Below are 26,035 nucleotides of genomic sequence, written 5' to 3'. Positions count from 1 at the left end.
GAGTAAGTTCATCACGAGTCTGGCCTAATTAAGCACTCGTAAATTCTTTCACTCGTGTCCCCGGCCGAGTTTGCCAACTTACAAGACACGCTCAATTAAAACATCGAGGACCTTTTTCTCGCTCCGTCGTCTCTCGTTTCTTCCTTCGAACACTTCTTCATTACTTTCGTTTTTATTTTCAACGCTCGTCCTCGCAGCTGCCTACCTTCTTTGATCTGCAATTAGCGTAAGCGCCATCGTCGTCCTCGTCACAATGAGACGAAATAAAGGATCTCGGTCTTAAGACGCGACGAGACGAAAGAGTCCTTATCAAAGTAACAAAGTGTATGTATATAGATGACGAGAGGTATAACTGCGGTCGCCTCGTGCGATTACTTTGACGGCGTTCTTAAGTCTCTTGGAGGAGACCCTCGAGGAGTTTAAGATCGAGATTGCGCTGATTGTTTTAGGTATATAGATACCGTGGAGAGAGCTATTGTCTAAACGAGTCTCCTGTCATTTAATAGTATTATTGTTTTGATGTATAGTTGTGCAATTATCGGCATAGCAAAGATCTGGGGATAAAGTTGTTCGAATGTGTGAAAACTTCGCAGCTTGCTTATTTCAAGATAATTGTTACAATTAAGAGTGTAATTATTTATGAGGGAAGCTTTTAAAAATGCTTGATTATATTGAGTTGTAAATTTAGTTTATGTGCGTTATCTGCATGTTCTGTTGCGATCGCCGTTGTTGCGGATAACCGTAATGATGGATCGAGGGAGAAAAAGTACGAAAATAAAATAGTGATTCGTAAGGACTGCAGAGCTAATTGCACTAATATCCATATAAATGTAATAACTCGTTCATAAGGTAATATATTTCAATACACTTACCAAATAAAGAGTGAAAAATTGCCGCTAATTTGAAATTGAAATTTTTAAATATATAAATAATTATCAAAAATTTCCATAAAATAGCACTTGAAACTCACTGATACGCTGCATATGAAAGTACATATGGCTAATAACTGCGAAATGTGGCAGGACGTGTAGCGACTCCAAAAATAAAGAAGAAAAAACCAATGATTCGACAATTTCTCAGCAGACGAACACCGTAAGGAGAAAAATGTTCATGATGCACTATATGATCCAATTCAATTATACCGAGCAATAAAATGAAAATGCAAATCCGGACGATTAAGTAGAAAACACGAGCGCTCTTTCTTTCTCTCGTCGATTGTGAAGCGATTCGCGGGCGTTTTAATGCTCAAGCGGTTCGTTTGACGCGAAGCTATATGTATAGTCGAAGTGGCTCAGCCTCGCGCTCGTGCGCTCACACAATGGAAAATGCACCGCACTCGGCATTAATTAACGCGAAGAAATTAGCATCGCGCCGGGTTTAACCGGCACGTGATTACGTTTTAATGACTGCGAGGCGCAACGGCCGCTCTATATTATCCGTGGATTCCGCTGCGCGCGAGGATTTTTTTACATTCATCTCGATCGTCTGTTTTTGAACTCTGCAGACGATTACTTTTTTTTGAGGTAATTGTTTGGTTTAAAAAAGGGTTAGGGATGCGTCAACATATTTCTGACCGATACTTGCTTGACAAAAAATTAATTAATCATCTTGGTTGAGACAGCTTGATTATTTGTTGGCACCTATATATTATGAGCCTAAGAAATCTAGTAATAATTATTATTAATCAACGATATTGATGTACTATCACTGCAAATTTGTTTACATTTCTATATCAAAAACTATACATCTATTATTGCAAGGCAAATCTACACGCACAACGTCACAGTCACAATGGTGTAGGCTGCAAACGGTAGCATCGCACTCTCGGCCGGGCATTTAAATTGCCATTAGAGCTGGCAGCGTGTCGTCGCAATACCATCGAGTCGGTCACGGTTTCACGCGCCGGCAACGCATTCCTGAGCGGCGCGCGTGTACACGTATATATAGTACGTTTGCCGCTCGCGAAATGTTTCAATCCGCAGTCACGATTATCGCGTCAAGCAGGATGATCGTACTCGAGCGAGCGCTTAGTCCTTCTAGTAGAGCAGTGATATTGTCACTGCGATAAACGGACTCGTAAGCGATAAAAATACAACTATAACAAATTCAAAAATCATTCTGCTTTGCCAACAAATTTGATATCTTTGAATTCTGCATACTGCTTAGCCCAGGAGGTGACAAAATTCCGACAAAACTATGCACACACACAAAAGAAAAAAGTCTGTATGTTCATCGCGCGCTAGCGATGCAGGTGTAATGCATGCACAATTACGCGTTTTATATAAAAAGATTCATAGCGTAACGAATGCACTTGCAGCGTGCGCGAGCGCGCGCGTAGCCACGATGCAACCATTAATTATCGTAGCAGTAAAACAGCGCAGGGCCGCGCATACGCATGTACATAAACTGCACACTATACACATACGACGCGTACGCAGTTCTTCCCTCGCGCTGCTCAAAAACAGGTGCGAGATAGCGACGAAAATTCCTTTTTTTCCTTCTCTCACGTTTCGTTTTCTCGCTGTCTTTTTTTGCAAAGTGCGCCCGTGCGGTAGGCTACGCGAGGCCTTGCCGTATACGCGAGCCGGTATACATAGGTCGTTAACGTGCGGAGTTTTGTATTATACACTTTGTCCGCATTTCACGTATTGAAATAATTATTTTTTCGATATTTTCAAAAAAATTCTTTCGAAGACTCAACGAGATTTTGGTATTTTTTTCGAAATTATGTTTCTTGAAACTCACGTGCAGACTTATAACACTATAGTTCCAGCGGAGACCTCCACAGTAGCCGGATAATTAGCATTTCTTCGGTTTTAACTCCCCGGTCTGCGCGGCTTTCCCGTTCATTTGCACAATACACTACTGCATTTCTTCTTTCCGCGCTGTTATCTCCAGAACATTTCTCTTAATGGTGTGTAATGTCTTGTACGAGGCCCCCTCCCTTTTTCTCCGCATTATAACCGTTCTTCAATTCTCATGCGCGCCGGCAATAATAAGACCGGTAGTAAGTAGCAGTGGCATTGCTTTTCTTCTCCGATTTAACTTGGTTCTCCCGGTACACTTTTTTTCCTGCGGTCGGGGCGTGCGCGCATGTAATTACGCCGATCGCGATATTCTTGCGCGTATAGTTTCCCGCGCAAATCGTTAGGTGCTAAGATTTCTTTTTTTCTTTCATTTTTTAGAAAGTACATACGAATCGATATTTTTATTTGTTTTGTTTAAGACTACTGCGGCGTTTCAATGTGGAAATATATTTTAAAGAGTACTATATGTAGCAAATGGCCGATAAGTTCTAACTTAGCAGACAGAACTACAATTCTGATAGTTTCAGTCAATGTTGAATGATGAATATTTAGCCTATTAATTCACCTAGAATGATTTTGAAGGGAAAATATGATTTTCAAAGTGTCCATTAATAGTGAAAACCTAACCCTACACATGCATGCTCTCATACATGACAGTATGTACAGCATTCTGTACTGACTGACTTTGTATTATTCAAGTACAATTACTGTGTGAAAAGTGTCATCGATGCTCAACGTCACCGATGATGAGGTTTGCACAGATATTTCAATCACATAAGTACGCAAGCCAGTTACTCTCAACCACCAAATCTCTTATAATCATGGTAAATTCATGATATTAAAGGTGGATGTCTGTTCTTTTGCGTTAAGACTTGTTAAATTATTTAGAAACAGACTGCCATATCAGTTTTTACTTAACAGTCTTGGTTCGGCTTTTCACCCTGAACCCTATGGGTTCGGCGTCAAAAAATGCAGGTAGCTCTGTACATGAAAGTCGAATTCATATCAGCTAGAATGAATTCAACTTAATATACTGTTTCAACATGCCAATACAAATGAAGTAGCAAAATTTCAGCTCTCTAAGTATGATAGTTCTCAAGTGAGAGCAAATCAAATTTTTATTGATTTCGATCACTTTTTTCAAAATCTTATTTTGAAAAAATTATGTGATTTTATGTATTTTAAAAAATTATGGGTTTTTATGTGATTGAAATATCTGTGCAAACCTCATCATCGGTGACTTTGAGCATCGATGACACTTTTCACACAGTAATTGTACTTGAATAATACAAAGTCAGTCAGTACAGAATGCTGTACATACTGTCATGTATGAGAGCATGCATGTGTAGGGTTAGGTTTTCACTATTAATGTGCACCTTAAAAATCATGTTTCCTTTTCAAAAAACATTGTAGACGAATTTATAGGGTATATATATTCATCAATTTATGAATATTTTCAAATAATGTCAATTCAAAGCAGGACCACTGGTGTAAAAAGTAAGGTTATATGAACAAATCATAGTGGAGAAAAAATTCTACCGAGATTTCTTCCAGAAATCATGTCTGATTTATTGGGGTTTTCATCTAGATTCTACTCTAGAAACCTGCTAGATCTGAAAAATCTCGGTAGCTTTCAGGTACTTTCTCGGGAATGCTGCTACCAGGGTTCTGATTTATTTCTTATTGATTAGTGAAATAAAAAGAATGGAAAGGTGTATAGGTAGAGGTACTGAAGACACAATTTTTTATCTTTGCGTAGCTTTTTATTATTCTATTATTTACTTAAAAAAAGTGTATATTCTTATATATCATATTCGGTTATATTCTTATAAAAGTGAAACTTCGAATTCAAAATCTTTTCTATTTTTAGGTAGGATATATTGGTAGTTGTCCTTCATATCCTTAGCTAAGTATTAGTGAACCTAATACACAGGTGCGATGATGGCTCCTGAACTATCTGACCCATCTCGAGGGGTCGTGGATTCGAATCCTATCATCCCAATCCGTTTTTTGGACTTGATAGGAATCTTACTTACTAAACCGGGTTAAAATGGAGCAGCAGCCTTTTCAGTCTGGCGCTGCCGTCGTACAGTTGCTGCTCATATGTGAAGCAGCTGCTCGGAGAATTTTCCAGTATATAGGTGTGATGAGCCCACCCTGTAAAATTACAGAATACAATATAAGGCATGTTGTGGGGCTCCGAGTTCGGAAATGCCCTTTTTTTTTAATACCAGCGCATAGGTACAAAAAGTGACTGCCAAACTAACATTCGTCTCGGATCCGTTACATAAAAAGAGTCATGATCGCTTGCCAATTGGGATCTTCTTGTCATCCTGGTTTGCGTTGGATAATGATCAAAGTCTTCAGATGTGAAACATTTGACGAATTTTGATTTCTTCAATTCCGTTACTTCCCCCTCCCTCAGCGCCATGGCAGTGAGGATTTCTTGAAGTAAATGACCATGCGACACCCCCAGTCTAACGTACTCTGGCGTCGAGACTACTTCTCTTATGTTTGCCAGTACGAAACTAATGGCTTTCGACTTCAATTTTTTTGCGTCGTAGAAATCGGCGAAAGTTAGCATACTGAGAACGTTTTTGGTATTCAGATTACTGATTAATAATTTTTGACACATGTCCGATAGGTCTTCAATTTGGTATTTGGAAGCGACGATTAAGAGAGGGCAAGCGTGTTCCTCGAGTTTGTCTACTTTTTTGTTGTAAATAAACTGTAGTAACTCCTGCATGATTTCTGGCTCGACGTCTGGAATCTCGACGACACTTTCCCTAGTTTCCTTCATGTCGTGCTCGAACATAACCGAGAATACCGGACTTCTCAAGGCCAACATCATTTTATGCGCCTTGAACTTTTTACCCTGACAAATGAGTGTAACGTCGCTGAACCTACCGCTATCCAGCATATCAGCCATATTACTCAAGTATTTGGGACCGGTATCCTGACGACCGGTTTTGTAATCAATCTCACAGGAGATCGTTATCGTGTTACTGATCGATTGATCGTTTAGTACTGAGTGCAATTTGTCTTTGGAACAAAAGTTATAGAAACCCCAGCATATGTTAAAGTGCCCGGTTTTGAACTCTGCGTCTTCGATGCTACGTCTTTCAAGCGTATTACCCTTGTCGTCGAGTAGTGCGATTGTGAAGTCGATGATCGTGTTTGGATATCCGAGTTGAAGCGCCAAGAAAACAGAAATGTAGTCGGTGCATTTGGGATTTTCGCCGTTGGGATAGAGAAGAAGGCTCCATTCGACGCCGTTACTATTCTCCGGTGGAAATATCGGAGAGCTCAGTTGTGATTCATTCTTGAATACATCCAGGACTCTTTCAAAATGGTCTATCTTCCAGCAGAAGGTGAATTTGTTGAGATGTAAGGTGCTATTTATGCTAAGCGGATAAAAGGTCATACGCTTTGTTGCCACCTTGTCATTAATGGACATCATCCTGTCTATTCCTCGATTAATTCAACTGCACATAAAAAGACGATATTATTAACTAAAGGCAAGTTATGTAATCGTGTGATTTATCAAAATAGTTAAAAATTTGCGAAATTTATGTACCCCGTGGTTCCGAAGAGAAAATGGCGTGAGTTATCACATCTCACACATTTTTCGCTTTCAAAACTATGAGGGATTTTGTGTACCGCGGTTGTGAAAAAATGGCTTCCTATCATTAAAAATATATTTACTACTTATTTTTAATAATAAAACAAAAGCTAATTAACGAGCATGAGCTTTAAGGAACATGGTAAGCTAGAAGCGCGAGCGTCAGCGGTTGTGTCTTAAACTGCGTCTATAATTAACCGTATGCGCCAGAATCTCCGAAGACAGTAGCGTTTTCGGCAGTGTTGCCAATATATTTTAGCTTTTAAGATTAGCTGCAGCTTGCTAGTGAAAACTGGATTACATTAGCAGCACTGTCAAAAACGCTACTGTCTACGTAGGTACTAAATTCTGGACACAGCCTTACGAAAATGCAGGTAAGAGGTAAGAGTCCAAAATTGATCGTATGCGTAGACAGTAGCGTTATCGGCAGTGCTGCCAATGTATTCTGGGTTTTAAGGTTGGGTGCAGCCTGCTAGTGAAAACTGGATTACATTGGCAACACTGACAAAAAGCTACTGTCTACGTAAGTACACTCTAAACCCCAAAGTAGAAAAATTGACGTTAGGAAGTATAAATAAATCAGTTTATACTTTAGGAATAGAATAACTCCTTAGATTTGTACTTTAAGAAAGTTTAAATTGATGACTTTATACTTTGGAATCGCATGAAAATATCTTAAAAGTGTAAAGAAGAAAATCTAAACTTCTGAAAAAGTTTAGATTGACAATTTTTAACTTTCCAAAAGTTGAAATTGATCATGTTCAACTTTCCACAAGTATAAAATTTAATGAGACTGTTTCAAATGTTTCAAAATAACATTTTAAACCTTCGGAAAAGTTCAAATTTGTAATTTCATACTTTCTGAAAGTTTAAAATTTCATGGGAACACGTTGAAAGTTTAAAAATAAGTTTTTAAACTTTAGAAATAGTTTGAATTTATACTTTTAAACTTTCTAAAAGTTTAAAATTTCACGGGACCATCCCTGGTAGGAGCGTTGCCAGATTTTCTAGCAGAATTCGTCTAGAAATGAACTTTTTAGTACATTCTGTCTAGTTGATCTACCTAAAAACCCTACACTGGTCACATGAATTTTGCACGTCGTTCTCGTTAGAATATCGAGAACAAATAAAAGTAATAAATATAAGGCTTTTTATTCCTTTTAAATGGATTTAAATATGTTATAATAATAATTAACGATTCAAAGGATTGTTTAGTACTGTAGGAATAATAATTTTTTTCATATTCACGTAAATAATAAATCCCGTGAAACCATAACCTATATTTTCTGTCGAGGAAATAAAGCACTGAAAATGGCTTAACTGTCGATTTTTTGAACAGTAAGTTGGATCTTAATGCGGTTTTTTGCGTTCGATTCGTGAGAGCGTCCAAAAACTTTGTGACCTATAGTGATAAATTACTTTTTGAAAAATACATTTGTGCATTAAAAATATGCATTTTAGAAGTGCATTGCAAAAAAACAACGAACAATTAACAACTTGGTAAATATTAAAGGAAATTAATTTAGTTCTGCTACTCGGGGGTTTTTGGGGTCACTGAATACGAATATCGTGACAGCGACGGTCTCCGAGGTACCTGGTACCTTGGGTGGGCAGTATCAACGTCGTCTCCTAGAGTTTCGCAGGGAATTAATAATATGATTGTCGAAACTCGTTACCCCCACGGTTTTCACGGTCGCTAAACACGAATATCGCGATGTCAACGCTCTCTGAGGTACCTAATGCCTAGGGTGGGCAGTGTTAACGTCATCTCTTAGAGTTTCACGGAAAATTAACGACATTTTTTGTCGAGACTCGTTGCGCGGGGGTTTTCAAGGTCGCTAAACACGAATTTTGTGAAGGCAACGATCTCCGAGGTACCTGGTGCCCTGGGTGGTCAGTATAATCGTCGTCTCCTAGAGTTTTGCGGGGAATTAATTACACGATCAGAATTTGATAGTAATTAAGTTAAATACGTTACTCAAGGATTTCTGGGGCCACTAAACATGGATATGGTGTTATACTCAAGATGATCCTAGGAGACGACGTTGATACTGCCCACCCTGGGAACCAGGTACCTCGGAGAGCGTTGACATCGCGATATTCGTGTTCAGCGACCCCAAAAACCCCGGAGTAACGAGTTTCGACAAAGTATGTTATTAATTCCTCGCGAAACTCTAGGAGACGACGTTTATACTGACTACCCTGGGCACCAGGTACCTCGGAGAGCGTTGACATCGCGATATTAGTATTTAGCGACCCCAAAAAACCCTGAATACCGCGTTTCGACTAATTATTTAAATAATTCCCGTAAAACTCTAGAAGATGACGATAATACTGTTTACCCTAGGCACCACGTACCTCAGAAACCGTCGCTGTCGCGATATTCGCGTTCGGCGACCCCGAAAACCCCCGAGTAGCAGAACTGGATTAATTTCCTTTAATATTTACCAAGTTGTTAATTATTCATTGCCTTTTTGCAATGCACTTCTAAAATGGATATTTTTAATGTACAAATGTATTTTTCAAAAAGTAATTTATCACTATAGGTCACAAAGTTTTTGGACGCTCTCACGAATCGAATGCAAAAAACCGCATTAAGATCCAACTTACTGTTCAAAAAATCGACAGTTAAGCCGTTTTCAGTGCTTTATTTCCTCGACAGAAAATATAGGTTATGGTTTCACGGGATTTATTATTTACGTGAATACGAAGAAAATTATTATTCCTACAGTTCTAAACAATCCTTTGAATCGTTAATTATTAATAAAACATATTTAAATCCATTTAAAAGGAATAAAAAGCCTTATATTTATTACTTTTATTTGTTCTCGATATTCTACCGAAAACGACGTGCAAAATTCATGTGAGTGTAGGGTTTTTAGGTAGATAAACCAGACAGAATCTACTAAAAAGTTCATTAATTTCTAGACGAATTCTGCTAGAAAAACCGGCAACGTTCCTACCAGGGATGGTCCCGTGAAATTTTAAACTTTTAGAAACTATAAAAGTATAAATTCAAACTTTTACTAAAGTTTTAAAACTTATCTTTAAACATTCAACGTGTTCCTGTGAAATTTTAAACTTTCACAAATTTGAACTTTTCCGAAAGTTTAAAATTACAAATTTGAACTTTTCCGAAAGTTTAAAATATTATTTTTAACTTTTGAAACAGTCTCGTTAAATTTTATACTTTTGGAAAGTTGAAAATTGTCAATTTAAACTTTTGGAAAGTTGAACATGATCAATTTAAACTTTCTTAAAGTACAAATCTAAGGAGTTATTCTATTCCTAAAGAATAAACTGATTTATTTATACTTCCTAACGTCAATTTTTCTACTTTGGGGTTTAGAGTGTACTAACAAATACGATCGAATCTGGGCACAATCTAAGGCTGCATCTAACCTTAAAAATTAAAATACATTAGCAGCACTGCCGAAAAAGCTACTAGCGCATATGGCCAATTTTAAATGCAGCCTATTTTTGGCAGTGCTGCCAATGAATTTTGGTTTTTGAGGTTAGGTGCATCCTGAAAATCAGAAAATGCTATTGTCTACGTAGATACTAACGAATACGACTAATTTTGGACACAGCGTTAGACACTAAATGCGAAGCGAAGCCATAAAAGTTTTAATATGAAAAGAACTAAAAATACAGAATCCGTAGTTTTCCCGATCTTAAACAGATATAAAATAATACGAGCATAAAACAGAAAAGTTAAATATCGAACGTAAAGCACGAGCGTTAAGGAACATGGTAAGCACGAAGCGCGAGCGTCAGCGACCGTGCCTTAGACACGAAACGCGAAGCAAAGCATTGCAAGGCAGCAAACTATCGCGGTCGTCAGACCGCGCGTTGCGCGCTAGCCTTAATTCTAAAGAACCAAAGATACAGAATCCGTATAGTTTTCCCGATTTTCAAAAATATTCAACAAATACTTACGTATGATTTGAAGAAGACTGCTGCGACTTTCCTAGCACGGAATGAAGATGGTAGCGTCTCAAGTTCCACAGGGTGTTGACTGATCGGAGTCCAGAGCTAAACTGAGGACTAAGACGATCGACTGCCCTTTGCAGATTGTCGGAGTAAGTGCGATTGCTGCGACTTCCTAGCACGGAATGAAGATGGTAGCGTCTCAAGTTCCACAGGGTGTTGACTGATCGGAGTCCAGAGCTAAACTGAGTACTAACACGGTCGACTGCCCGTTGCAGATTGTCGGAGTAAGTGCGATTGCTGCGACTTCCTAGCACGGAATGAAGATGGTAGCGTCTCAAGGTCCACAGTGTGTTGACTGCTCGGAGTCCAGAGCTAAACTGAGTACTAACACGGTCGACTGCCCTTTGCAGATCGTCCGAGGAAGTGCAATACTTCGTTTCGAGAAATTACCTGGATGTGTATTTGCGGTGGAGGGGGTAAAAGGTTGTGTGGTGGGAGTTTATAATCTCTTGACCTTTCCATTAGACGCCTGATGGGAGGAGTTTCCGCCGGAGCGACAAACTATACTGTCGCCCGATATTCTAACTACCCTCAATATGGTCACTCGGCATCGGTACTTTTCCATAAAGTTGCGCAGATCTCGACGCTTTGATGCAGCATTTTCAGAAATATCTAACTTTTTTTTCAACCTTATACAGACAAGAATTCGAATATGGCGACGAAAGACAGCTATAAATGTAAAGCGAGATGAGCCAGCAGTAGGAAGGAATAAATCGCTCGTTTTGTTATTGTACGCGTGCTTTAGCCTCTACACATTCGCAAGAGAGTGCATAGAGGGAGAAAGCACGAGTCCGTCGAGAGACCCTAACGGCACGGCACGGCACGCGGGAGTTATGGTTCCCGTAAATAATCTCATACGACGAGTACTCTAATGCCGAGAGCAGAGCAGCAGCGTGCGGGGCAAAAAAAAGAGACGGAGAACGCATGAATCAGGGAGACCAGTCTCAAAGAGACTTCGAAATGTATATGGAGAGAGAAGAGCCAAGAGGGAAGAAAGTGGGTGAAAGATATCTCGTGATTGCCAGTCGATGCTGTTGGCTTACGTGTTCAACGAGAGCGAGCGCGAGCGTTTCGAAAATTAGAAGAGCGAAAAAGTAATGGCTGAATCGTGAGATTACCCCGGCTTTCTTTGCCATTCCGGCAACGTGGAGTTTATCGCATGCCGTGATTTGTTTGTTTTCCGTAGATGAAAGGTTTTGCATAATCAAAATCGTCGCACGCAGCGCTCTTCTTCCATGTATTCGCGAAAAATAATAATGAACGAATTGACAATATATAGTTGCTCTCCAGCTATATGAAAATCGAGGAAACAGGGTCATCGAAACGAATAGATATAAAGAAAGTTGCGCTATAGCCCAATATTTATCGCGGCACAGCGGTCCCATTGAGAAGAGACGACGACTCGTTTCGGATCGCGCGCGCGCGCGAGCGGACGCTTTGAAGTTGGCGCCGCGGGTGTCGCAGCGACGAAAGGTGGCCGATTTATCGCCCCCGGGTGGTCGGCCTTGAAAAGGAAAGACCAGTAGCGCGCGACACGTATAAAGAGTCCGCGATGCGTGCGTAAACGGCTGTCTTTTTCTCTTTTACCCTATATGTGTATAAATACCCTAAGTGCAGCATTCTTTTCTCGTCAGCCGGCTGTTTTATGCGTACGGCGCCGCGTTGTATGCTCTTTGATCGAGTGCTTTGATTTACGATGATTGATATTACGTAAATTGCTCTAGTTTGAAACTACGCTTACGTAAAATAATTTATCTTCTACTCGGCAGTTTTTTATTGTTAAATTACTGTGCATGGGTTCTCGGAGAAACAAAATGTAAAATCGGCCCACATAAACCTCTCGGCTTTCACCCACTTTTTCAATTTTTTATACATTACATACGCCGTCGCGTTTCCATACTTTAAAAACTATACACACCTTTATGACTGAAATCCACGACAGTACGACATATGGCTCGCGCGACAAATAGCCCACTAAACAAGTATACCCCACTACATACACACACAGGCACACGTCTCTCGTATTGTCTAGCATCTCGCACCGGCCTATCTCTTTCTCCGGCGGTACTTTCAAATCGTTCACGCCCCGATTATCGCACTTAATGGCCCGGCGGATTTCACGCATCCCCGAATTTTTTGTCATGCGCGCAGTAGTATACATGCACGTGAAGCCCGCGGAAATGGAGAAAAAGAGACGATATAGTCGATGCAGTAACGCACGTCGGGGGTCGAGAACTGGGTGGTGGGGATCGATGAGCGTTTTCGGTTGCCATTTTTGCGTTTGATCATTAATATTCTAATTCTGATCTAACGACCGTTTTTTTTTGTTTGTTTCAGGTATGTACACATGGTTCGAAAAATAAGAACTAAGCACACGCAGTGCTAAATTCATTCACACGTGAGTCTTGTAAATACTTAAAAATCACGTTCATTAAAAAATTCACGACAAGTCACGACTAACGGGTATTAGAATATTTCCTCGAGACAAACTACATGCCGCGCGTGTCAAAAGCTACGGAAAAACGTTAAGCGCTATTCTCGCACGCTAAGCAGGCATCCACTGCACAGTAGTTCCTCCTGGAAATTGCGTAACGGAAAAGCGAGGAGCGCGCGCACACGGCTTATTACGTTATTATTTATTGCACTAATCTCGTGTAAACGGCAGACGCGCGCTTGCACACGCACAGAACGCGACACATACACACATAACCGGAAGCGCGAGCACGCGAGAGAGCAGATAACGCGGTGGGCAATTTGTAGAGTAGCTCTCTGCACTGCTGCAGGAAGAGGGTATATAAATAATAGATTTCACGCGAGCCTACGCGCGCGTTTTTATAATTGTTTGTTTTCATTTATTTCAATTTATATGTAGACTGAAGCTGAGTTACGATGTGCGCCTCGAGCGTTAAGCCGCGTATGACACGAAAGTTTGCAAGCAATTGAAGGAACGACGTGCGCTGAGTTCTCTCTTGCTCGTGAGCTATATAATGAGCGTGAGATGAATTATTAATGGGAGCGTGAGTAAGTCTGCGCGCGTACTTTTCAAGCGGTTTGTTTTAGTTACGGGAAAATGCTTTTCTTTGACTGTGTATAACGCAGCTATACGAACTCGTTTAGTTCAGTTTATATTCTTCTTGCTTGACACTCTCGGAGTGATTGCAGTTGTACGTTAATTTTATTGTCGAGACAATGTATAAAAGCGGCTTGATTAAAACCTCTGCAATTCAAATCGAGCGCGCGGCGGCAATTTGAATAAAACTGCCCGTTTCGCTGCTCTTAATATCTTTTTAAATCCGGCTCCGAAACTCGCTTAATTTCGCATCGGAAGGAAGAACGAGAGAGTCTGTATAGAGTGGAAGATTATAGAAGTGATATTCCAGCGTGTTTTTTCGAGCGGTATAATTTGCATTCTCTTATTCCTTTCGCTCTCTCTCTCTCTTTCTCTCTCTCTCTCTCTCTCTCGGAAACGACTGCGCAAAATGATTTTTCCCCGAGGCGCGCGCGCGCACGCGAGAGAGTGAGAGAGAGAGAGAGAGAGAGAGAGAGAGAGAGAGAGACGAGGGAGAGAGAAAAGAATGGAATGGAGGGAGATAATCGTGTTTACGAGAGGCGCATTCGAGACTGAGATTCCGTGTGACTTGGAGTCGCCGTTTCTCGCGTTTGGCTTTTATTTATCAGATGGAAATGAATTGGAAAAGTAATAAGAAACTTTTGCGTATTATCGCGGTCCGGCGGAGAACGATTTTTTAATTTTATTTATGTTGTTGCAGCTGATATCAAAATACACGAGAATAAGTTATTTTAAAAGTACATATTATTTTTTAAATCACAGTCGAAAAGGGTCGTAAAAGGTCTGCCACATTCTGGATACCTCTCAATTTGTCGTAGGGTCAAGGCGCTCCACACACGCCTTTCTGTGGTCTCGCGAGAATTGAAACTTCCAACGAGAGCTCGGCATATTTGTCGCGTTCCGAATTGCGTCCATGCGCGGCAGGTGAAATAATAAATTCGGCCGTCGACCACAACGGGCGGAACACAGTGAAAGAAGACTTCAGACGGACGCTGTAATTACAGGCGGCTCGCGAGCGTTCCTCGAATTCCGTTCTCTTTCTACCTCGTTATTAATTATTAACTTCGACGTTTTTGTTTTTAAATCGGAGTAACTGTACAGCGTAAAAAGTATTTTGACTGCATGGTTGTTAAAAAAAAAGAGAGATACCCCGCTCACGCTTCGAACAAGCAATCGCTACAATCGGCTCATTACACCCTTAAGCGCACTTAGCTCTCCGCATAGAATCGCGGCACTTCAGTGCATCAGGCATTTAACTCCGAGCGAATCAATTAATTGGAACGAGAAGAGCTCACAATTCGAAACGGCAAATGGAGAAACATTACTCACGCTCTCGCGCCGACCCTCCCCCCGACAAAGGGTAATCGCGTGCCGTCCTCTCGCATTGAGTCCGCGCAGTGACAAACGCACACGCTTGGATTTTCCGCTTCTCCCCCTCTCCGAATCCAGCCTCGATTCACAGATGTATATACAGAGAGAGAGAGAGAGAGAGAGAGAGAGAGAGAGAGAGAGAGAGAGAGAGAGAGAGAGAGAGAGAGAGAGAGTAGTAGCAACAGGTGTCCGCGGGGACATTCGCAGAAACGCGGGGGTGTGGGCTTTTGCGCGCCGGATGCGAGGAGGGTTTACGAATGGGAGAAAGAGAGAGAGAGAGAGAGAGAGAGAGAATCGGCGTGGGAGGGTCTTTATTTATGAGCTTTTTATTCGACTTGTTGAGCTTTCTCTCGCACTCGTAGTAGTAGAGTGAGAGAGTGAGAGAGAGAAAGCGGAGTAGGAAGTCGGAGGTGGGATGTGCAGACGTTGGAAACGAGAAAAGTGCGAGGGATGTATTCTGCGGGAGAGCTTTTTGCGGAGGGTTGCCGGCGCTGAGTTGCTCTGTTGTCTTTTTTCCGCTGCTGAAGTTCTTTCCGAGATTGACTTTATTAATGTACAGTTTTCGACAAAATTTTATAAAAATAGAAGCAAACGCGCAATTGTAATCGGTATATTACAACATATTCCAAGTAAAGAACTCACTGGCTAGTGTTCCCCGACACTCAATACATCAGCTATATCCGTAAAACCAATCGCCTGCAGCCCAGATCGAAGATTCCCACATAAAAAGAAACAGCTGTCGCAGTTCGCACTCGATGACAAACGCGCGAGGCGCTAGAAGTAGCTCGCGATAAAAATCGCAGGCGGGACATCTCTCTGCTGATGGTGCAGAGATACGTTTCTCAGCGTTGGTATAGTCTCTCGCTCAGGTACAGCTAATAGGTGAGGCTAGTCATCCGCAGAAGGGAAGCGTAAGATGCGACCGAGGGTATACGAGATCGAACGATGGAATTATACGTGGGACAATACTGCGCTGGAAAAGCGGTACTTTATTTATTTATGAGTTTCGGCTGTATACGAGTACACGTGAATTTACTGGAAATGGAATATAAATTGCTCAGAATATTCTCAAAACCAACCTCAATATAGCTTCAGGTAGACGACTTAGCCAAATGACAAATTTATGTCTATATTGCACCGCAGAGCATTTATATATATATATATATATATATATATATATATATATATATATAAGAGCAAGACATGATGTGCCGCCGCAGGTAAATCCGTAAGAAGGTATAGACTAGATTTCGAGGTATAGTAATCCAGCCGGCCGCCTTCTATCCCATTGTCAGCGCGCGCCGGCACGTCCCAGTCGTCCTTGATGTATATCTACGATCTCCATTAAAGTTCAGTTAATGCCCTCTTGGCTCCGAGCACCTAGACCCACATCTCTCCCCCCCCCCTCTCTCAATGCTTCCATACACCCGAAGCGTCTGCCTGCGTCGCGCATCCGTAACTCTTTTTAAAACCTATATGTGCGGCTGAAGTGCTAACACGTATAAGCAGATAAAAGAGTATCTGTTTCTCGCGTTTTTCGGGATCAGGGGAGAAGATCCGTGTCGCTTTGTCGGATTTTGCGTCGTTGAGAGGAGCGCATGCGTGAGGCTATTGTCGAAGGGCGGGAATGCGCTTGTCTTCGAGTGTCGAGGGTGGTCTCCGGATTTTCGGAATTTTCTACACGCGAACTTCACGCTTCTACGGTTACCTTGTGCGCCGACTGCGTGAGACACGGGATTATTGCTACGTTTCTTTTTCTCCTTCCTCGTGTTTATGCGGGTGCATCATGCTGAGATCTGCTTTCGTTCTTTCTTTATACGCTTTGCGGCTTTTTTTTTGGATATACGAGAGAGTTTCGAGAATGAAAAATTTACAAAAGCTTCTGCAGAGTCTATACTCGGCAAAGTGAAAAAAGCTTTCGCAGCAAGAAACGATGTAAGACGCGAGAGGGACTGATAAGAGCCCAGAAGCAATTTCGTAACGGCGCGTACACGTGAACGCTGACGCTCATACCTATACGTATATATTCGTCGCCGTTTAATTTCACCCCAGAGCGCGCTGAGACGGCAGAGCGGCGCGGCGCAGTATAACGAAGTACAGTAACATTTCGCATATCGCAGCCGGGGAACAGCGAAACTTGGGGCTTAAAAGGAGATACGTATACGTACTATGCGCACTACTACGCAGGGGGGTATCTGGAATTTTCTCAGCGGTGATCTGCTGTTGATTGCGCCGAGATTGAGAGCAAACAGGGTGATGCGATCGAGAAGATTATTCGTATGTGTAAACCTGCGATTTTTACAAGCATTGCTGTATGTATGCATAGAAGGCTATGAATTACGAAATTCTTAATTACGAGCGACGAATATAATTGTATGAAATTTCGCAGCGAGAGAGAGAGAGAGAGAGAGAGAGAGAGAGAGAGAGAGAGAGAGACGCTAGGCGGCGGCAACCCTTCTTAGACGCACGTACGTAAGCCCTCTCGAAGCTCGTCGGCGTCTCCCCAAGCGAAGCCCCCGACAGAAGCAGTAGCAGCACTAGAACGTATCGAGTTACTCCGAAATAATTCTGTTAATTATGATTTCGGAATATGATTTTCTCTCTGCCGCTGATGCTCGCGACGGAAAACGCTCTCGCCCGAAAATTCGATACGCTTGATTGTTGAGAGATGCCAAGAGAACGAGCGTCTCTTATGGGTATGAGTTCGCGTATCAAACGATGCCAAGTAGTTTTTACTTCTGTCGGCCAAGTAAACAAGTGCAAAGCATAAGTCTTGAATAATTTTGAGTTAAATTTGCCAAAGGCATAAAACATTCATAATACCATAATGAGCCGCGCGCGTGAGCGTCACCACACCGAAAATTCAGCAATTACGCACGCTATATTGAGGGCGCGGGCGATTTAAAGCTCATAAATGCAGAATCGTCTAATTCCCCAGAAAAGTTTGCCGCACATAGCAGCAGCGGCGGCGGCGGCGTCTCGTCTTTGTCGCTGATCCACGTTTCTCTCGCCCCCGTGGCAATTTACGCTGATATTTATGCCGCGTCATAACCGGCAAGACTGCGAGGCGGCTCTCGCGCGGATTCGTACTGCTAATCCCCCTACCGCCAGGGGTTGTTTTAATTGAAATCTTAGTCGCGAGCGCGCGCGCTTCACGTCGAGCGTAAGACGATGCACCACGAGTTTCGTTGGGAGAAGATGCTTTGGTATTGGCTTTTAATGGAAAGATGACTTCCTTTGTTTCGAGTAAAAAAACCTACTTTTCCAAAACGACGCTCCGAGCGCATGAGATATTCAAAGTGCCGCGTGGAGAACGAGAAAACTTCCGTAATTTCGCGCGGCGCGAGTCGAAATGTCAACCGCGAGACCACTAAAAGCTTCTTCTCTTTTTCCGTCTCTCCTTCTCTCTTGCTTTTGGTGTGATAGCCGCGAGTTTGACGTCCCTTACGCGCGAAACGAGAGAAACTTTTAATTCGTTCATTTCGCTTGGCTCAAAGGGTTGCCGCGACCGAGGCTTATTAAAATTTATGCCCGAGAGCTTCGCGCGCCTGTGACGAGAAAGTCTCGTGCATTTGATATCTCGTACAGCGTTTTCATCTTTTTCCGAGTACGCAGAGTAGAATATTTCTCTACGCTCGAACATTGTATAAAAAAATTTCTGCGTGTATCGATTTCCAGCCTTGAGGCACGACTGCTAAACCGTTCATCTCTAAACTCACCGCGCGCTGCAGCCGAGAGAAATCCAAGCATGAAATCGAGCGAAAAAGAGCGAACCCTCTGTACACAGCGTCGTCGCTCACTCCTTCATCTCGACTTTATTTCGTTGCCACGCGAGTCTCGCTCTCCCCCTCGCGAAGAAATTACACTTCCGTATACTTTAATCCTTGGAACAATACGAGAGAGAGAGAGAGAGAGAGAGAGAGAGAGAGAGAGAGAGAGAGAGAGAGAGAAGCGCAGCCTGAAGCTACCGCGTAAAAAAAGCAGCGCCTCAAGCCAAAGGGGTGCGAGAGAGATTTCTTCGGCGCTAATATTCCGAGGGAGCCTAATTTTTCTTTTTTTTTTTTTAAAGCCCCGCCCGTCAAGCTCTCCCCTCTCGCGGATATGCACGTACTATATATAGATGGGAGGAGGCCGTATAATAAAAACGCCATCTGAAATATGCATCCCTTAATAAAAGCGTCCAATTAGAGGCGAAAATGGAATTAGGTGCGCGTATTAAAGTATAGAAGACAGTTCCAGGTGTAGTATTTTTCGCACAACCCTTGCCGCGCCGGGGAAAAGACTGGAGCACGGCCTCCGAACGAGGACTGAATTATTTATGGCTCTGGGATTTTTCTGTCAGTTAAGACGAATCCGAGGCGTTGATTTATGGCTTTTTATCCAGCGCGAGCTCTGTATTTGCCCCGACGTGATTTGTGGCAATTTTTTTTCTTTTCTTGGCTAATAAAGTGATTCTTTTTTCGGAGAATGCGTACAACAATGGGATTCAACGAAATGCGCTGTAATGACTATGTATACACCCCTGACGTCGAGTCGCACTTGTTGCCGTAGAATATTTCGTTCACCCGATTATGCTAACGCAACATTTATGCATTCAACGTGATATTGCGATTCCGCTAATGCTTTCTCCGTCTCTCGGCGCTGCGAACACTCCCCTCCGACTCGCTCTTTCTCTCTCTGTCTCTCTGTCTCTCTCTCTCTCTCTCTCTCTCTCTCTCTCTCGCTTGTACAGCTCGGATTCCCGAAGCGCCTCCGATATTAAGACCCCCAGCCGGCGTATTAGTCATATAAATTTACCGCTCGCTATGTTAGTTTCGCGTTTCGTTCCGTTTCCCTCTGGATCTTCTTCTTCTTCTTCTACCCGCGCGCCTGTCTTCCTTTCGTTTTATATCTCCCTTCTCCTGGCATTAATTGCGCTTAATCATTATTTACAACGATTTCATTATCCCTCTCCCTCATTGTTATATACCCGGCGCGGCCCGTGTTCGTACACGCGTTGATTAATTTTATTCCGTCGACTCGCTTTTAATTTATACACACAAGCCCGTGTTCTGCAACTCCGATTGATTTTTTTCTCGTCCATACGCGAGCGCGCGAATGTTTAATAAAAAAAAACCTCGGAATATTTCCGCGCGCGCAAATGCTCGGAATACTCTCGCGGAATTATTTAAACACAGCGGAAATAAAACTTTCCGCCGCGAATTTTTCCCGGAAAATATTTCATCCAAAAAATGACTCGCGTCGCGCCGCCGGAAAAATCCTCTCTCGCCGCTCTTATTTTTACACACGCGCGTATATTGATATTGCGCCGGGCTCGCGTTTTTTATAATCGACCCCCGCGTGCCTCTCTGTCCGATTCCCCTCCCGCCGCCCCGACATTCCAAAGGTTAATTACACGGTTTTCCAATGCGAATTCCCAGCTATAACTGCCCCCTGGAATTTTTACGATTGCTCATCGCTATCTCTGATACGTGTGTGTGTGTGTCCCTCGTTTCTCTGACTATCGTCGCGGCCGGGGGATCGATTTTAATTTCGCGTCTTGAAATCGTTCGGAATTTTTAAACATCAACAGCGTCGCGCGTTATTAAAGTATATAAAAAATCGTAAATATATACGATCTTTATTACACTTCCGTCTCAATCCCGCGCTCGTGTGCCCAATGAAATTTTACGCGGACACGCCGCGCTTTACAAATAATAATAATCAAAATAATAACCCTCATAAACATTAGTACTTTTAAGTAAAGTAGCCGTAACGCATGTATATATACGTATACACGTACGGCACTTACTCGAACCGTAAACGCATTACCCCGGCGATAAATTATTAATCTCCGCGCGCTCGGCGTATTTTAATATCATCTCGGCCAATGAGCGATCCGAGTAATTGGAGATCCCTCTCTCTCCTGCTTTTCGAAAGTCGCGCGCGCAAAAAGGCCGAGTGTACACGTCTATACGGAGCCAAGGCCACGCGCGAAAAATAAAGCGACGAGCGTCGGACGTGTTTTGTAAAATTGCACGCGAGGTGTATCACACACACACACACACACATATCCGTCCGTGTAGGGTTAATTAAGGTTTTTCCTTTGACATCGCTCGCTGTATAACCTATAGTCAAGGCAGAGTCCAAATCGCACGAATCGGCACGTACGAGAGAGGCCGTGTGCTACAGTGTGTATTATACGCGCTGCGGCCGGAAGTTGTCGATTAATCGATCGAATATCGCAGCCCCGCATCATCAATTTATCCGCTCGCTCTCTGTACTGCAGCGTTATGTGCTGTACTCTCGCCGTTGTCTCGGCTCTCCCTTTGTGCCGACGAGTGCGCTTGTTAGTTTCTTTCGCTTCGGTTTCCATTTTTGCGCGTCGTTTCTCGAATAATATTCCAGAGCGAAGCGAAAAGTCTCAAGCCGTGATCGCAAGTGCATCAGTGTGAGCGAGTCGCGCACGTTGTGACGGAACAAACTCTCGAGACAGCTCGCTCCCTTGTATTCTCTCACACGTATATCTCGCCCGCGTGCTACTTTCGTCGGATGCTCACTCGATACGGCCCGATATCCGTACGTATAACATCCCTGCAGCAGCAGCAGCAGCGCGTCTGGGGATCGAGATAAAAGACTTGCGAGTGGGTAGTAACAGAAGAGAGACGTGACGAGACAATGGATCACCGGTCCACTAGCGCGGCTCATATATAATACAATCGCATCAGCATCGGCCGCATTGTGTTTGCCTCGTTCTTTGATAGCGCGACTACCGAACTCTCTCATCTCTCTCCCTCATATCATATTCTTCGATGTGGCTACAGTAGTGCACATCTCTTTCTATCTTTTCTTTCCTTTTCCGCTCGCTCCGCGTGTTTTTGCACGCGGTGTTGGTGTACGTGTGATAGTATATACGTAGTAGGCGGTGAAACTCGATACCCTATACACCTAGCTTATTCCCTTTTTTCCGCTGTACACAGACTGCCGAGATTTGCACGTTCGATGAGGACGTCGTTGAGAGTCTGATGTACTGTGCGCGGCAGCTTCTTTTGCGAGATGAGCATCTGCTTTATATCACGTGCGTGTCCATTACATATCGGCTTGAATGTGTATAAATTTGCAGGGAAGTAGTTTTCAGAAAATTTGTTGGTTATCTTTATTTTGGGTAACTCGATATTCTCTTATTGCGGAAACTCTGAGTCAGACGCGTGATTTCGAATGAATCGCGGATTATAACGGAGAACTCGATCTAGACGCGCACGGATTGCGTAATTCCAATCCTTAAATTCACTATTTCTATATGCGGGAGCTGCGAGATCGAGTCGAGTAATTGAATCCCGGCATATGTAAGACGATACTCCTCCATCCGTATGTATAACGTATATCGTGAGTTTTAACAAGCCTCCGACGTCTAATCCCGCCGAGATAGCGTATACGCACACATCTGTCGGCCGATTCAGTGACACTCGTTCTCTCTCATCTCTTCTTCACTCTTTTTTTTCCTCGTAATTGGATAAACATCAAGCTCATCAAGAAACGCACCGATGCGGATCGAAAACCAAAGCAGAACAAAAAAAAATCAGAACAATCCCAGCTCGAAAGTCGATTTGGAATCTAATTGAAAGCGCCGCGATTTTTGATAAATGAAACAATAAAATCGCCGGCGTGCGGGCGCGGGCGCGAAGCGTCGAGAATAATTAAAGGGAAGAAGGGAGGTTGCTCTTTCGCGGTCGTCGATCGCGCAAACTTTCGCGCCCCAAGATTAATGATTCGCGCGAGGGCATGGGACTGCGCTGCCCCGATTTACGCTATACACTCGCTCTCATTTCGCGCTCCTCCCGTCGATCGATCTTTGTCTTTCGAGCTCTGTCCGTCAATTCGTCTCTCTCCCTCTCTCTTTCGAGGTTAGCGCTGATGCGTGTGCATTGCACGCGTAGGGAAAAAAGGAGAGGTGCGAGAGCAACCCCTTTCTCACGCTGCTTTGTGCGCTGCCCGATGCTGATGCAGTCGATGACTTTTTTTATTATTCTCTCTTCTTGATGGCGTTCTTGCATTGTACTCCGCTAAGATAATTATTAATTGACACCGCTTAGGTAAATAATATTTTTTACAAAATTTATAAATTTAGACTCTTTGTAAAACCATCAATCACACAAAAAATTCGAAGATATTCTAAAACCAGAAACAAGCACTTATCCATTTCTCCATCTATAACACACGAAGCCAAGACGTTCATGCTCACTCGAGTGAGCTCCCGATTTTCAAGAACTCATCGAGCTACATCCGAGCATCGCCCGTTCCGCTTTCATCTCAAGCCGCCGCACCGAAGACTGAAAGGGTCCCGAGGAAAGACACACGCTCAGAGATTAAACGATAGAGATTCTTCTCTCTCTCTCTCTTTCTCTCTATCTTCCTTCATCGAGCCGAAGAGAAGAAGAAGAAGTACACAGCCGGCTAAGTCAAACAAATTAGTGCAATTAGAATCCCTTCAAAGAAAATTGATAAATTCCAGACGGAAACAATTTCGCGACTCATTTCACCAGCTCGCTACCTACCGCTTCTCTCTCTGTCTACGCAGTGTGTACACGCCCTCGAAGTTGTTGCTGTTCGATTGAGAAGCTCGGGGGGGGATCGAAATGTTTTCCGGATTGAGTGCTCATTTGTTATCGCGCTGCGCGCGTGTAGGTATACCCGCGCTTTGCGAACTACTCGCTTTTCGATAGGGTAATTGCTTTTTTCTCCTTTGACTCGATTTTGCGCACACTCACTCTTTTCGCGGGGCATATTGTTCGGAGCGGCATCTTTTTTCTTTCCTCCTCGGGAAGGGCTGACGCGCGATGACTTTGATGAATGCAAGAGACGATAGCAGATTCCCTCCCTGCCTTTGCTTTGCATTATTCCATTATCCGATTTATTCAATCGCACATAGGGAAATCCGAGATTCACACGTATTATTGCTCGTATAATAATAAGAAGAAAACTACGATACTCGAGACGCGTGCGTCAGACGAGAAAATCGAGGAAGCGACAAGTGCACGTGTATACGTCTCGGAGAGAAGAAACGAGCTCGTATGCACGCGCGTGCAGCCGCATACGAGAGAAGAAATAACAACGAGGAGTCGCCGGCGCTTCGTTTGTCTCACTGCGGCTGGAATTTACGTATGTGTCGACACGCGCCCCTCGAATATCACGAGGGTCGCTCTCTCGCGCGCGTCTAAACTTTAGGGGGTAACAATGCGAGAAACGCTCGAGCGGAAGAGTTGGCACGCGCTCGAGCGTTATACGCGTGTGTGTGGGTGTATATTCGCAGAATATTATATATTTTTACTGCTTCGGACAGTAACAAATATTGTACTCGTTAATAACTAAAAATGCTGAGATAATAATTGAATAAACTTTGATACCACCCGCGAACTGTAACTACATTCCAGAGCGAAGGAAAACGAAGCCACTGTACATACACAGGGATATAGGGGAGAGCCTCGACTGATATATACATATACATAACGCAGCTATATAAGAGACGAAACTCGACGATGTCTTGGGCGCGGCTCCTTTGCGCGAGCGAGTATTAAGAGCTTCTGGATTTATTTATAACTACATTTACGCGCGCGTGTCCTGGTCTAACCCTTCTGCAGTTATTGCGTTTATGGGCGAGACGGGCTGTGATGGGTAGAGGAGAGAATTTTCCGGCGGCGTGAACTTCCGCCCTCTCGTTGAGCTTTTGAATTATTTCGGCTTTCTTGCTCATTGAAAATTGCAAGGGTGCGCGCACGTATACTTTATAAGAACGATATATATTTCATCGTTGCGAGTGTTAACGATCTTTTTTTTATTCTTCTGTTTCAGGTATGTACCGATTTTCACGTATACACGAAGCTACTGCTGTAAGTACATCAAAGAGTATTACACGTTGTCGCCGCGACGATAAAAAGCCCTAACGAGGCGCGTAGCGAACCGCGAAAGTGCAAAGACTCAGCGACACGAGTAGGGATAATCGGCAAAGCTCGGCGTCGCCGCGCGCGCTTGTTGTTTAACGTAGAAAATTGGTGAGGAGCAACTCGCGCGCACACCGGCGTCTAAGACAATGAAGTGCAATCCTTTGGAGAGTATAGTCGAGGTAATCCTCGACCTCGGTGTAGCGTATCGACATTAATTCCCGTTGGCCCGGGCTCTTAACCGGAACAGACGCACCCTATAATAGGCAAGTTGGAATCCAATCTGCAAGTTTGCAAATTCAATTCGGCCGTCTTACGGCTTTAAGAGAGAGAGAGAGAGAGAGAGTGAAGCGGGAGTCTATGCCTCCGTACTACTCGCCCTTACTGCTTTCTCTTTCGCGCGGAGTTTCGCGACTCGGCGCGTATTGTTGTGTGCGTTGCAGTTTTGGCCGCGATAAATCGTTCTTGGCTCTTTGAAAACGATTTGCCGATCTTTCTCTCTCGATTATAATTTTGAAATACCTGCATCACGTGATGCGTCAGCGTAGAATCTAATAATAATCGGCATATGTATAGAGGAGGCAGATAAAGGGAGTTCCGAACTTTGTTGCAGCCTCGGAACATTTGTGATTACTTCCCTTTCAAATTTCCTCGCTACGTACAGGCTGCAGGCAGCTCGAAATGCCTCAGAAGCAGCAACATCGCGGCGAAGCGTTCACAAGTAGCTGCACTTTGAAACTTGCCACACGTCAGACACCGACGAATTCGCGAACTTCCGGCTGCGAGTGCAAGTGTGGGCCGGCTTCGCGTTCAATGCGGAGAATCGATCGAACGGTTCATTTTTCGTTTGATTATTACGATAATTATTAGTAATTATAGACTGTATGCGAAGTACGTCATAAAGCAAGGAGTCGAGCAGTGGCTGCAAAGATTCGCCATAACTCGGCTCTTATCAAAAGCGAAAAGTACATCGGTGTAAACATACGCAGGTACGAATGAAAGGCAAACAGAGCCGTAGAAATCCGCGAATGGCTTTTGAAGTCCGAGAGCGCGCGGTGGTTGCCTTTTTCCCGCTGCTGCTGCTGCTTCTTCTTTTACTCTAAAAAGTCGTCATTCGCGAGCTGTGAGCCTCCCTCGCTCTGCGCCGAGAGGCGGCTGTGCGTGTAATGCATTTTATTTATTCACAAAGATAAATACTCATTTACCGTCTGTTGCTGCTGCTCGCGGCTTTGGCGCGCTTTTTTAATTCCCCCTT

General features: G+C 43.3%; 2 protein-coding genes across 5 annotated transcripts in view; one reads left to right on the top strand and one right to left on the bottom strand.

Annotated features, from left to right (window-relative positions):
• The window catches only part of LOC100677798 (dachshund homolog 2), a 218,506-nt gene that overhangs the window by 27,137 nt on the left and 165,334 nt on the right, over positions 1-26,035 (top strand). The gene's annotated exons all lie outside the window — the stretch shown is intronic.
• On the bottom strand, positions 4,549-10,616 carry LOC116416318 (speckle-type POZ protein-like). Its single transcript, XM_031924166.2, has 3 exons — positions 10,369-10,616; positions 5,075-6,292; positions 4,549-4,964 (listed from the first exon to the last, which is right to left on the bottom strand). Exons 2-3 carry the CDS (start codon positions 6,265-6,267, stop codon positions 4,907-4,909), a joined length of 1,251 nt encoding a protein of 416 aa, XP_031780026.1. The 5' UTR covers positions 6,268-6,292; positions 10,369-10,616; the 3' UTR covers positions 4,549-4,906.

The sequence above is a fragment of the Nasonia vitripennis genome, chromosome 2, assembly GCF_009193385.2.
Source record: "Nasonia vitripennis strain AsymCx chromosome 2, Nvit_psr_1.1, whole genome shotgun sequence".
Taxonomy (NCBI): domain Eukaryota; kingdom Metazoa; phylum Arthropoda; class Insecta; order Hymenoptera; family Pteromalidae; genus Nasonia; species Nasonia vitripennis.
The sequence above is the reverse complement of the archived record's forward strand: the minus strand, read 5'-3'. Positions and strand labels throughout refer to the sequence as shown.